This window comes from Ipomoea nil, unplaced genomic scaffold, assembly GCF_001879475.1.
Source record: "Ipomoea nil cultivar Tokyo-kokei standard unplaced genomic scaffold, Asagao_1.1 scaffold3043, whole genome shotgun sequence".
NCBI classification, from domain to species: Eukaryota; Viridiplantae; Streptophyta; class Magnoliopsida; order Solanales; family Convolvulaceae; genus Ipomoea; species Ipomoea nil.
Window position 1 is genome coordinate 515,727 of NW_017619471.1, and position 14,642 is coordinate 530,368.

Here is a 14,642-nt window from a genome sequence, read left to right on the forward strand (position 1 = left end):
TGCTCTCTTGCGTGCGTGTTGTCTTTTATATATGGACTTTGCATAATGTTGGCTCGGACACTAAAATGAAGGATGTCGTCGGTCTCAACTAAAAGGCTAACCTAATAAATGTACTATTCATTTATATTTTATATAATATATGCTTAATATCTTGGTATAACAACACCAACAATATTGACAAAAAAGACTTGAGCCTAAATTTTCTATAGATTCTCAAAAATTTGTATATCTAGGTTAGTATAATCATAATGTATTGTTATTCAGTCTATACAAAATTAACTTATCTATTAATGTGTCTTATGAAACGGGTCTTGTTCCGCTTCAAAATCCCTCTAATAGGTTTTGGGTTACATAATTAATTAAGAGATCAGAGCGAAATTTTAGTGGGATACGTGGACCAACACAACATGAAAGCTTGAGATGAACTTATTATCTCACGGGGATTGTTTTCTTAGAGCACAAGAGGGACCCTAAAGAAGTAAAGAAACATTGTAGCACCTAGTCATACTCGGTTATACTATACTGCCTAAAAACCACATGTAATAGCTTTGAGAATAAGGGATGATAGTGACTAAAGTTTAAGCTATTTCCTTGCAATTTTGTACCATTGTAAAATTTTCATTTATCCACTATAAATCTTAAAATTCATAAGATGGATTTCCAACATATATAAAATATTATATTTAAATAAGAGATTCAGATGTCAACTCGATCACATAAGTGTTGTCAAATATAACATATATTTGTCACAACACCGAGTGTTAGACTTGTCCCACAAGATTGTTAGGACTCGAACCCGTGACCTGGCTTTGATACCACTTTTTAGGATCGAGCGCTTACCACTCACACCAAAAGCTATAGCGAGCTAGTAGTGAAGACACCGGGTGCTAGACTTGGACTTTACCGACCTCTGCCCAACAAACCAAATTGTTTGGACTCGAACCTGTAACTTAGCTCTGATACCACTTGTTAGAAACGAGCACTTACCACTCACGCCAAAAGCTATAGCGAGCTAATTGCGAAAACGCAACTTTATTTCCTTATACCGTACGTATTACCGTCGCACATTTTCGAGATACTGGGTGCTAAACTTGGCCCTTTAAACCCTTTACCCTCCTCCGCCCAACAATCTCCAGACACCGGGTGCTAGACTTGGCCTTTACCTTCCTCCGCCCAGCATTAAGCATGTGCTGGTAAAGGACACAGAATTCCCCCGAGTAGCTCATCAGATCAATTGGTTTTTGAGTCGTATATTGTGGGCAAGGACACAAAATCGGGCCTTGGCAGCCGCACTGTTGGGTTACATCCAATATAGTGAACTAGGCCCTTGAGTCACCGTGATTTACCCAAACATGTGCCAGCCCATGTTGTATTGACCAATTCTTTCTCGGTTAATCACTATAAGAGGTATGTGTGCTTAATACACACACACACCAATATTTTGATAGTTTTGTCTAGTAAGTTTAGTCTAGCCAATAATGAATGGACAATTGTAAGGAAAGCATTCTACGTTGTGCTCAAACATTAATCCAAATACGGAGCAATATATATGTTATAGTAGACATTTGTCAAAAAGAGTGAGATTAACTATATATGTAAGAGCGAAATTTCTTGGGCAGTAGAAGTGTGAAAAGTACTGGTGATTTGGTAGAGTGGGAGCTTCGGGTGCAAGGGGGAAAAGGTAGGACGACAGAGACATAGCACCAAGTGAAAATGGTGAGAATAATAATAATAATAATAATGCATGATAATAATTTTCATTATATTTGTGCACAAAGGAATACATACAAATCAAGAAATGTTTTTTTTTGGGACAGTGACCTAAACTTCACTTCACCCTTGTCTAAGCAAACTAGCCAACATTACCCTTTTCTGCCTCTTATTTCCCCCCCTCCATCACCTACCATGAGCTCCCCACTTCTTCTACACATGGGGTGGCTCCAATCCCTCTTCTCTCCTCTCAAGAAGCTCTGGGTTCGTCTCCACTCCCCCCCTAAGAAGAGTATGCAATAATGTCCATTCATTCTGGTCTCATATATATTCTCCTTAATTGTGCAGCACTTTTATGTTCTGTTTTCTTAATTTGTATCAGGAAGAGGGATATACATTCTGTACGAGGATGTCAAGTCGTGTCCATACGAGGATGTTCATGTGCTCTGGTCTATACTAGTGGAGTCGCATCGGCCTGCTTTGCCAGCACCACCCAAATGAGCCTTCTTATTATACACAAAAGCACAAGAGAATGGGAGTAAAGCTAAGCTAGCCGTGTAAATATATATATGTCTGCATTATATTATTGCTTCAAGTTTTGCTCTTTTCTCCTTGGTTTGGGCTTTGGATCTTTTAGTGATCAATAAGCCACTCTTATTATTAGAAATGTTCTTAAATTATAATTAACATTATTATGCCTGCTTCTTCACTTATTTCTTGTCTTTATTTAAAGTATTTGGCCTTGGGTTTTACTAGTATAAGTAGTTTAATTTGCTAATTTTATTTGGCACCAACTATGTCAGAAATGAAGGCATATTTAATGAGTGTTGAATGGGTGGACCAGCCAATTCAATATGCCATTTACTTCATCTGGGAATTACCCAACCTATCAACTTAATTACATGCATTTTGGGTGTTTGGTTAGTGGTTGATCACTCAAAAATTTCCTAATTATTTGACCAAGTTTCCTAATTATTTAACCAAGTTTGGTTGTTTGACCCGTCAACAAGCTATAAGTTATTTGCTAAAATACCTCGATGTCTTTTTGGAGTGTAAATTGGGGACAATAAGGTCATCACAATGGACATACTGCCCACCATCCGGTAACATATAATGACTTTTGGAAATTCAGAATTGTGTTTGTTTGAGGCTTTGATTTCAAATTTAATGATGTGTTCTGTTTTTAATTAAAAGATTAAATCAATAGTAAAACAACATGAGATAGGATCAAACACATTAATAAATTAATTTTCCAAATATATTATTTGATTATCGATTGATACCAATAACACATATAAGCAGCTGGGAACTTTTAAATTCAAGGAATGAACACAATAATCCTGAAGTGTGCAAGATTTGAACGACGATCGAGTCTCCATTTCTTCCGTTGTTGAGGCAGCTTAGGGTGTAGAATTGCAACATTCACCCACAGAACGCAACCATTCATTAAGGAACGTTACACCATCTAAGTCAACGTTGAATAAGGCGGTAATGGGAGTGACAGTTATCTATGATTAAAAAAAAAAAAAAAAGCAGCGAGTTAATCATAAAGCTACAACAAATAAATAACTAAGATTAAATAAACAAAACATTAGGAGCTAGCACTGCACATACATATCCTTCTTGGAGAGAACCATAATCTGTACCATCACTGTCCACTTGTTTTGCCCTAACCTGTTATAACAACAATTTTAATAATCAATTAAAAAGGACATAATGCAGAACAAAACAAAACAATAATTAAAGATGTGTTCAATCTCGATTAAAAGGCTAAATTGATAGTTAATTAGACTGCACATTATTTTTTTGGTCAGGCCATGAGGTGTTCTAAGCAAGTCCTAACTGTAGAAGACACCTTTAAGCCCGTACCATACTCAGGCTAATCCGCACTCGCACCGGGCCGACCCAATTAAGGGGCAAAGTGCTGGCCAGATTGGTTTTTCCATACGAGAGGGGGTTCGAACTCCCAACCCCTCTTAAGGGATGAGAGTGCATGGTTACTCATGCCAACCAAGCTCGTTTAAACTGCACATTTGGGGTGATGACAAAAGAAACTCACAGCTACTATCCGAGGATATTCACTAGATAAACCTCATATTGTGATTTTAACCGGTAAAGGATCATAATGAAATAAACCAGCTTAGGTTGTCCAAAGTTGTCTGGCTTGTACTTCACATTTATATATATATATATATATATATATATATATATATATATGCTCAACAACAATGAGAGGTAGAGGTAGAAAGGGGAAAGTGATCTCACTTCTCTACTGAAGAAAAACTGATCCTCCTGAGTGCTATCAACACTTTGTTGTGCAGTTTGTGTTGGAGTCATGTCCATAGTCATAGTTGACAACATTTTCCCTCCTTCTGTCTCAGAAGTGACTTGCTTCCATCCGGTTCTGATGAAACTTTTGCCTTGCTTGGTGAGGCGATAGCCCTTGTGGGTGGGAACATTGGTGGGCACAGTAATGTTGAGAAAGCAATTAAGGGGATAAGTTTTGTTCTTGATATCAGCCAATATGGCAGTGAAGAGGGGTATGCAAGCCTCGGCAGCTAGTGTGAAGTCATCAATGGTGCTTTTCCCATGAACCCAGTCATAGGATAGAGAGATAGATGGGACATCATTGACGAAAGCCTCTCGGGCACCGGCCACTGTTCCGGAGTAGACAATGTGATACCCACAATTGCTGCCCATATTAATGCCACTTATCACCAAATCAGGCACCGAAGAGAACAGAGCTTTTGAGATTCCCAGGGAGGCACAATCTGCTGGAGTTCCTGCAAGGGAGAAGCAATGCAAAATGGAAATTAGAAAAACAGAAGAAGATTGTTGGGCCCAAGTCAGGCGGCTATGGAATTGTTAGGCGGATGACACTAAAAGACAAGTTCAGCACATTGACTTCTGAAAATGTGATGATAGTATATAAGAAAATAAAGTTGTATCTTGACTTTGAGCTATAGGTTTTTTTTTTTAAAAAAAAATTAAGTGATCTTTGTTTTGGTGTACTGATCCTAAGTCCACAAAAACCTCGCTCCTAGAGCTACTGTGAAGGTAAATCACGAGTGGTGCAATCAGCCCACCAATCATATCATTGTCTTCATTTGCTCATAAGGAATCCAATCCAAACCTTCTAGTATCTTCAGATATTTTTTTTCTTATATTCTTCCAGTGGGACTCGAACCCCACACTACCGCCTCCAGTTATAACCTGGTGATTAATCAACTACACTAAGCTCTTAGGGCTGAGCTATAGTCTTTTGCAGGGACGGAGCCAAAGGGGAGAGGGGGGGGGGGGGGGGGGGAAACTGCCCCCTCACCCCAACCCCGTTCCATATATAATTTTTGTATGTATATATAGTACATGTGTTAGTATTAGTAAAATAAAACTATTAAATATGAACAAGAGTTGATTTTTGAGTTATGATAAATGATGTGTTTGAATCTTGGCATTAACATAATTTTATAGTTGGTTGTTTCAACACAGTCATATTTTAAATAGCTTTTTAATATTTAATACACATATATATAACATTCTTTTATCTTAATAATGAGATGTGTTTGATTTTTTTTTTTTAAATTATCTCTTTTGTTTTAATGTTTCGCCAAAATTGCTTACTCTGTCCCTAGTCTTTTGGTATAGTAATGAATGCTTATCAAGTGCTATAAAACTAAAAGATGCTAGGAAGGAAAAATTGTGAATTATAATTTTTGGTGTAGTCACTAATATTTGATCCAAAAATAGATAACGATGATAAATCAAAATTTAAATAGAAAAACTTGAATTGCCCTAACCAGTAACTGCAAAGGCTGTGGCGCCGCTAATTTCAACTCTCTTCACCGGGACGGCGTGGCGCCAGGTTATGCTGTGACTAACAGCCGATTTCTCGGAGTCGGGAGCGCAAACGAGGACGTTGAAGCGATTCGTGGAGACGAGGACGCTAACCAGAGCTCTCAACCCAGGAGCGTCCACGCCGTCGTCGTTCGTCACCATCACCGTCGGCAGGTCGCCGGAGCATAGGTGGCCGTTGCTCTCCATCGCCGGCGGGGAAATGAAAGGATGGTATCAGAGGATAGTGGAAACTCAAACTGTATGAGTTACGTTCTTAAGTGAGCGCAAATTGAATGGTGCAAAAAGTAGCAGCCACGACCCCAGTATTTAACGGCATCACCGGCTGGTCTTCTGCCATGGATGAAAGTGGAAGAAGCGAAGAAATCTCCTTGTGGCGGGCGGTATGCCATCTTGGAAGAGGAGAATAAAAATTAAAAAAATGCACAAGTGTGCAGCGCACATGTAGTAATCCTATAAATTCTAGTAAAAAAAAAAACCACCAGTCGGCCACCATTTTTTACCGCCACCTCCTAGCTCGTGACCTGGCATTTATTTTCTATTTTAAAGGGGGCAATCATTTCATATGCACCAATTTTGGGCTCTTCAAATTTGATATATATATATATATATATATATATATATATATATATATATATATATATATATATATATATACTGTAACCCTTCCCTTGTCCATATATATATATATATATATATATATATATATATATATATGGTGGATGCATGTGCATGGTAACAATAGTAGAAAAGATAACGGAAGTTATAACGGTAGGGACATGTTTGTCCAAAATATTTTAATGTACAATTTTTATACCATAATATACAAAAACATAATGTACAATAACATAATTCCTAGTATTTTTTATGCGCAATGCGCAAAAAATATGTGCCTAATATTAATACATTATATTAAAATTTTAAATTTATTTAGATTTTAGATATTTAATTTATTTTAAATAATAATAATAATATAAATCATTTTTATAAATTTGATATTTATATTTATGTAATAATTAACATATAACTCAAATATTTAATGTGTATATATTATTATTAATGAAGAAGATAAGAAAATATATGGTGAATGCATGTGCATGGTAACAATAGTGGAAAAGATAACGGAAGTTATAACGGTAGGGGTATGTTTGTCCAAAATATTTTAATGTACAACCTTTATAGCATAATGTACAAAAAAACTTAACGGAAAAATGGGACATAAATCAGGGGTATAACTTTCATTCACACTTATTATGTTTATATATATATATATATATATATATATATATATATATATATATATATATATATATATATATATATATATATATATATATATATATATATATATATATATATAGGGAAGGGTTCAGGTGCGGAGAAGGCTTCCCGTGCGATTGTATGATTGACGCACCTTAATCATTAACAAGGTGCACCTTAAGTACACAAATAACCATGCACCTTTAGCATACAAACAAAGCACCTTAAGAACACAAACCACGCATCTTAAACATACAACAAAGCACCTTAACTCCTTAAGAATACAAACCACGCACCTAAAATTTTAAAATGGATCACCTTAAGTTTCACACAATTGACGCACCTTAAGAAGGAAAACAACGCACCTTAAGTTTCACCTACTACTCACATTAAACACAAAATCCACGCACCCTAAGCACAAAACTCACGCACCTTAAGTACAAAAACCACGCACCTTACGCACAAAATCCACGCACTTAAATTTAACCTAGATACAAAATTACCAAATTGCCACCGCGTTTTTTTTTTTTAAAATTTTAGTAATCCTGGACGTTGATTTAAGCAAGATCAATGGCTCAGCTTATATATATTGTTAGCATGACTAGTATTTTGTATTTATTATTTTATATTATATAGTCATAGATTAGTGGTGGTAGATTTGTTTGACTTAGCTTCTCTATTAGTTAGGATTAGTTCTACGATATACTCTGTAATCATATCATCCTGTGCAATTGAATTGAGGTGAATTCTCTAATCTGGTATCAGACACAGGTTATCCGATCCTCTCCAACCTCCACCACAAACTCCTTCCCCCTCTCACCCTCTTTCGCCGGCGACAACACGCAATGTCGACGTCTTCCGAACGAACTGCTTCTGCCGCCGGAAATTCTTCACCGGCCGTTGGAAACTCACTATCTAGTGCACACCACTACATCACAATGAAGCGGACTCTCAAAAACTATCTATTCTGGAGGATGCAACTCCTCTCTTTCCTCCGCGGCCAGGATCTCCTGGGGTTCGTGGACAGCAGTTTCCCATGCCCGCCGGCCACTGTTCTTGGCACTCCGTCGACCGGCGACTCGGCAACCACCTCGACCGCGGGAGTAGCGGTCGCCAATCCGGCGTACCACGCCTGGGTCAAACAGGATCAGACCATCGTTTCCCTCCTGGTTTCGTCCATGGCAGATGAAGTTCTTCATCTTGCGCTTGGCCGGGAAACGTCGGCTGCCATATGGGCTTCCATCACTGGCGCCCTTGGATCCTCTAGTTAGGCTCGGTGTCTCACCTTATTGAGCCAGTTTCAGATGTTGCGTCAAGGCAACGCCACAACCACCGATTACCTCGGGAGAGCCGTCGTCCTAGTCGAAGCCCTCATTCAAGCCGGTCGCCACTCATGTTGATGGAGCAGAACCTGTATGTTATTCGGGGCCTGCGACCGGAGCTGAAAGCACTAGCGGCGTCTTCGTCGAATGTTCCAGGTGATGGGTGGTACCCGGACATCGGGGCCACTGCCCACGCAACTCCGGACGCAAGTATGCTAAGCCAATCAGACGAATATGGTGGATCAGATACTCTGTAATCCTATCTTCCTGTGCAATTGAATTGAGGTGAATTCTCTAATATATATATATATATATATATATATATATATATATATATATATATATATATATATATATATATATATATATATATATATATATATATATATAGCGAAGGGTTTAGGTGCGGGTATAGTTCCCGTGCGGTTGACGCACCTTAAGGATTAAAATGGCACACTTTAAGTACACAAACCACACACCTTAAACATACAAACAAAGCATCTTAAGAATACAAATTAAACCACGCGCACCTAAAGCTTTAGATCGACACACCTTAAGTACACAAACCACGCACCTTAAGAAAACAAACCACGCACGTAAGGTTTTAAAATGGTGCACCTTAAGTTTCAACAACCCACGCACCTTAAACATACAATCACGCACCGTAAGAAGGGAAACAATGCACCTTAAGAAGGAAAACCACGCACCTTAACCAAAAAAACCACGCACCTTAAGAAGGAAAACCATGCACCATATATAAGTTTCAATAACTACTCACATTAAGCACACAAACCACACACCTTAAGCACAAAAACCATGCACCTTAAGCACAAAAATCATTCACCTTAAGATGGAAACTCACGTACCTTAAATTTGACCTAGATGCAAAAATTACTAAATTGCCACCATATATTTTTTTTAATTTTGTTAATCCTAGACGTTGATTTAAGCAAGAACAATAGTTCAGATTTAATCGCACAATCGCACGGGACACACCCAACCGCACGGGAACTAAGTTATATATATATATAGGGATGAGATTTGGTGCGAAGGAGGTCTCAAGTGAAACATGCGGTGAGATCTTAGCTGTTGATCAAACCTAGATCAACGACTGAAATCAATGAAAAAAAAAAAAACAAAAAAAAAAAACGTGCGTCCTAGAAGCTGGCAGAAGCAAAATGTAAAAACGACGCACCGTAAGTGTTACAAAGACGGCACCTTAAGTGTTAGAATAATGCACCTTCAGTGTTAAAAATGACGTACCTTAAGGTTTACAAAGACTTGAGTGGTAAAATCAAGCACCTTAAGTGTTAAAATGACGCACCTTAAGCTTTGAAAAGATGCACCTTAAGCTTCATTATAACGCACCTTAAGTTTCAACAATAACGCACCTTAAGCTTAAGAATTATGCACCTTAAGTCTTAAAATGGCGCCTCTTAAGTATTAAAACGACGCACCTTAAGCACAAAAAATATGCACCTTAACTTTCTATAATACGCAAAATGATCAAATTGGCACCGCATTTTTTTAAACATTGTTCAATCTGTATGGTTGATTTTAGCAAGATGAATGACTATCATCCACCCGCACGTTTCACCTAGACACCCCCTCCGTATTTGATATCTATTATATATATATATATATATATATATATATATATATATATATATATAGTGCTAAGAATCCGATGAGAATAATACCACAAGAGAAAAATAAGAACTAACCTCAATCTTACATTTGTAAAAATAAAAATAAAAATGCGGTGTCATTTTCGTAATTGTCATCAACTTCACTATGCAAACTTAAACACTTAAATATGTAATTTTTAACAACTAAATATGCAAATCTGATATTCTCATTTGATCATATATATATATATATATATATATATATATATATATATATATATACATACATACATACACACAAAAGTTAGATATTTTACATTACATAAAGACACCTATTATTGAGTATTGATAGGAATATACAAGTTTCGAATTTTCAGTTTTAACCACTATTTTGTTATTTTTAGTTTGTGTCCCTTATAATACTTGTATGAAAAGAAAAATTAAAAAGAGAACAATAGTTTTTTGCGCCTCTGTATTTATAATTTTATACAAAATAATGATTTCAGTCTGTTATTATTAATTTAAGTATTATTAACCATCTAATTTTTAATAAGGTGATGATTTTAGTTCTTGGCTAATTGATGATTTTGTCGGAACCGGATCCATCATAAATCGGGTATAGAAATACAAAACGAGTAGTAGGAAAATAATAGTATTATTGTTCGGGGCGCTAGGTCCAAAAGTGTATGTACAAAGCCCAAGATACTGGTCTAAAATGGCGACCCAAAGAATAAATAATGAATATTGTAACTCGGCCATTTTGGCGTATCTCGGATTCTCGGGTTAGATTGTGTAAAGAGAACTAAGGCAAATTAGAATGGGTAGAAACCAGGAGCGCGTGCTTTTCGTAGCGTTCCCATAGACAACGTCAATTATGGTTTTGTCGGGACTAGGTCCACTATAAACAGAGTATAGAAGTACAAAATAGAGGTAGGAAAATAGTAATATTATTATACTGCTCTGAGCACTAGGCCCAAAAGAATATGTACATAGCCCAAGATACTGGCCTAAAATGGTAACCAAAAGAATAAATAATAAATATTATAGCTCTAGTGAGGACTAGGAATAATTAGGAATGATATTGTCGGTAGTGGGAAAAGAATCCTGTTGTTCTTGTTAAAAGTCAAGACCATTGACCACTAGCTAGTATGTATTGTAAGGAACTAGGGATTCCTTTTAAGCAGAGGCAAGGGTGCATTATATAGTGTTGAAGACCTTCTGGATAGTTAACAAGTGTACGACATCTGCTAGTCTTCATTATTGGCCACACATATGTCCCCCTTACTACTTGAATGTCAACGATTACCACAAGGGTAAATAGAACATCCTACCTTCTTATACATGATATCTTGTGTGGCTTGGGTACGTAGTTGTTGCTTACGTTGTGTACTGGAGGTCACATGTTCGAACACTATTAGTTAACCTTTGTTAATATTTTGCTTCCTTTCATACACCCACCCTCCCACCCCCGCCTCAACTTATTGGGCCATAATTCTTCTTTGCCACCTCCTTGGGCGAAAACTTTCTCAATAAAATGGGTCGCGCAGGGGTCCCACGGTCACATCATGAGTCCATCACTTTCTTTAGTTGTCTTTGTAAGGAGCAAGACTATCTCGGAGCTAATCCACTCTGATGTTTGACAAGCACCAGTTATATCCCTAGGAGGTGCAAAATATTTTGTATCCTTCATCGGCAACTACTCAAAGAGATGTTAGGTGTATCTAATCAAACGGAAGGCGGATGTATTTGAAGTTTTCAAATTCTTCAAAGCGCACGTGGAACTTAAATCCAAGAAATGGATCAAGTGTTTGAGATCGGACAATGGAGGAGAATACACTAGTGATGAATTTGATAAATTCTATTTACAAGAAGGTATCAAACGACAGTTCACGGTGGCGTATACTCCACAACAAAATGGAGTGGCAGAGGGATGAACAGAACCTCGTTGGAAAGAACAAGGGCAATGTGAGGACTGCAAATTTGGCAAAGTCATTTTGGGTTGAAGCAGTTAAAATCGCATGTTATGTGATCAATCGGTCACCATCAACCGCAATTGATCTGAAAACGCCAATGGAAATGTGGACGGGTAAGCCATCTAATTATTTTCACTTACATACATTTGGGAGTCCGGCATATGTGATATACAACGCTCAATAAACATCAAAACTTGATCCAAAATCAAGAAAATGTGTTTTCTTGGGATATGCTGATGGAGTGAAGGGGTATTGCCTGTGGGATCCCACTACCCACAAGGTTATCATCAGCAGGGATGTTCTATTTGTAGAAGACAAGGTACAAGAAAGTGAAAGCACTGGAAATGAGAAACCAGTGACAACTACAGTACAAGTTGAGGGAAGGAAAGAAGAAGAAATTCCAGTTTTCCCTGAGTGTGCTGTGTATGACTTGTATCTTGAGCAGTTGGATGTGAAAATTGCATCTCTACATGGAGAACTTGAAGAAGAGATTTTTATGCTCCAACCAGAAGGTTTTGAAGAAGAAGAAAAAGGGATCTTGATTTGTAGGTTGACCAAATCTCTATACGGTTTCAAATAGGCACTGAGATGTTGGTATAAGATATTTGATTCATTCATTCTGAGCCTTGGATACAACAGTTTTAATTTCGATCCTTGCGCATATTGCAAGAGATTTGATGATAATCAGTTTATCATCTTGCTGTTGTATGTTGACGACATGTTGGTAGTAGGCCCCAACAATGATCGTATCACGGAGATGAAGGATCAACTAGCTAGGGGATTTGAAATGAAGGACTTGGGACCAGCGAACAAGATTCCAGGGATGCAAATTCACCGAGACAGAAATAATAGGAAGATTTGTCTTTCTCAGCAGAATTATCTAAAGAAAATCTTGCGGCGCTTCAACATGCAAGATTGTAAGCCAATTTATACCCCTCTTTCTATTAATTTCAAGTTATCCCCAAGTATGAGTCATAGCAACGGAGCAGAGAGGATGGAGATGTCTCGAGTACCGTATGCATCAGCAGTGGGTAGTTTAATGTTTGCTATGATCTGCACTAGACCAGACATTGCACAGGCAGTGGGAGCGGTCAGTCGATACATGGCGAATCCTAGTAGAGAGCATTGGAGTGTTGTGAAGAGGATCCTTAGATATATCAAGGGTACCTCAGATATTGCATTGTGTTATGGAGGATCAGACTTCGTCATTAAAGGCTATGTTGATTCAGATTATGCAGGTAATCATGATTGTAGTAAATCCACCACGGGTTATGTGTTTACTCTTGTTGGCGGAGCAGTAAGCTGGGTCTCGAAGTTGCAGTCGGTTTTGGCAACTTCAACGACGGAAGCAGAATATATAGTGGCTACTCAAGCTAGTAAAGAGGCAATATGGTTGCAAATGCTATTGGAGGAACTCGGGCACAAGTTAGAGAAAATAACTCTATTTTGTGACAGTTAGAGCGCTTTGTACTTGACAAAGAATCCAGCATTTCATTCCAAGACGAAACACATACGAGTTCAGTATCACTTTGTTCGTGAGAAGGTGGAAGGTGGAAGAAGGAAGTGTGGATATATAAAAAATCCATACTAAAGATAACCTGTCAGATATGTTAACAAAGCCTATTACCAACGATACATTCGTATGGTGTAGATCCTCAATTGGCCTAACGGGAATGCAAGCAGCATGGAATTGGCAAAAAGGATGAAGATCCACATTGTGACTTTAAGTGGAGTTTGTAAATATTAAAGTCAAATGTGGAATGGGAAGAGGTTTTCCTAAGGGAACTTGAGAGGAGTTTTCCTAAGGGAATTTGGGATAAGGTTTCGTAAGGGAACTTGGATTGATGTTTGAATAAGACAAATGCATTAAATTCTTGGGCATAGGTTTGTAAAGGGGAAAAGTATGGGCATAGGTTTGCCTAAATGGAAAAGCTAGAGATGAGGTTTTTGGGCATAGGTTTTGCTTGGGAAAATTTGCAGGAGAAGTTTTCTTGCATTGCAAATCCCTAGGCATTTAATGTAGCATTAAATGCTTAGAATTCTCTAGACTTTTGGTTGCTATAAATAGGCAATATCCTTCATTCATTTTGATCATTCCATCCGAAAATTTCCAGTAGCATAGAAAATTTTGTAGAGAGTAATAGAGACTTATATTTGTAATTCCTATTGTAATATCCTTTTGCCAATACAGAAAAAAATTCTTTTTGAATTTCCCTTGTTCTGTGTATGATTTATTTTAAATCTTACACTAGAATTTATTCTCAAAATTTCTAGTTGATCAAGTTGCTATTATAAATTTGGTGTTGTGAACCCGTTTCGATCCTAACAATATCGTGCCTATTGATCATTGACAACATCCTTGTCGTGGCTGCACCGGAATTGGACACTATTTGAGACCTAAAATGCAGGAAAGGGAAGGTTGGGCGGCACTTAAGCTCGACATGGCGAAAGCATACGACATGATGGAATGAAGCTTCTTAAAAGCCATGATGCTCGCTCTTGGTTTTATATGCAAGAATGGGTAGAGCTGGTTATGCTCTATGTAAGCACAGTCCGATACAGAATACAGAACCATTTGTCCCCTCTCTTGGATAAGGCAAGCCGATCCCCTTTCCCCTTTATTATTATTATTATTGAAAGTGAGTTGAAATTGTAAAAATATAGAGAAAAGAATAAGTAAATTATAAATATGATAATATGATACTCCGTATTAGGTATCAAAAAGGAGGAGGTGACCCCGAGAAATAATGGTGCTCACACACAAAGGGCTTTAGGAATGCCAAATGATTTAATTTCCTTAATTTTTTTATAGGAAAAAGGGTCAAATAGACCCTCAAACTTTTGCTAAAGAGTCAATTAGACCCTCCAACTTTTAAAAGATGCAATTACACCCATGA

General features: G+C 37.5%; 1 protein-coding gene and 1 long non-coding RNA gene across 2 annotated transcripts; one reads left to right on the forward strand and one right to left on the reverse strand.

Moving 5' to 3' along the window:
• Positions 1-1,794: 1,794 nt before the first annotated feature.
• On the forward strand, positions 1,795-2,462 carry LOC109163748. Its single transcript, XR_002051322.1, has 2 exons — positions 1,795-2,002; positions 2,093-2,462. It is a non-coding gene; the product is annotated as an uncharacterized LOC109163748 (long non-coding RNA).
• Positions 2,463-2,933: 471 nt separating this feature from the next.
• On the reverse strand, positions 2,934-5,955 carry LOC109163747 (5'-nucleotidase SurE-like). Its single transcript, XM_019312455.1, has 4 exons — positions 5,508-5,955; positions 3,976-4,493; positions 3,325-3,384; positions 2,934-3,218 (listed from the first exon to the last, which is right to left on the reverse strand). Exons 1-4 carry the CDS (start codon positions 5,749-5,751, stop codon positions 3,111-3,113), a joined length of 930 nt encoding a protein of 309 aa, XP_019168000.1. The 5' UTR covers positions 5,752-5,955; the 3' UTR covers positions 2,934-3,110.
• Positions 5,956-14,642: the final 8,687 nt, after the last annotated feature.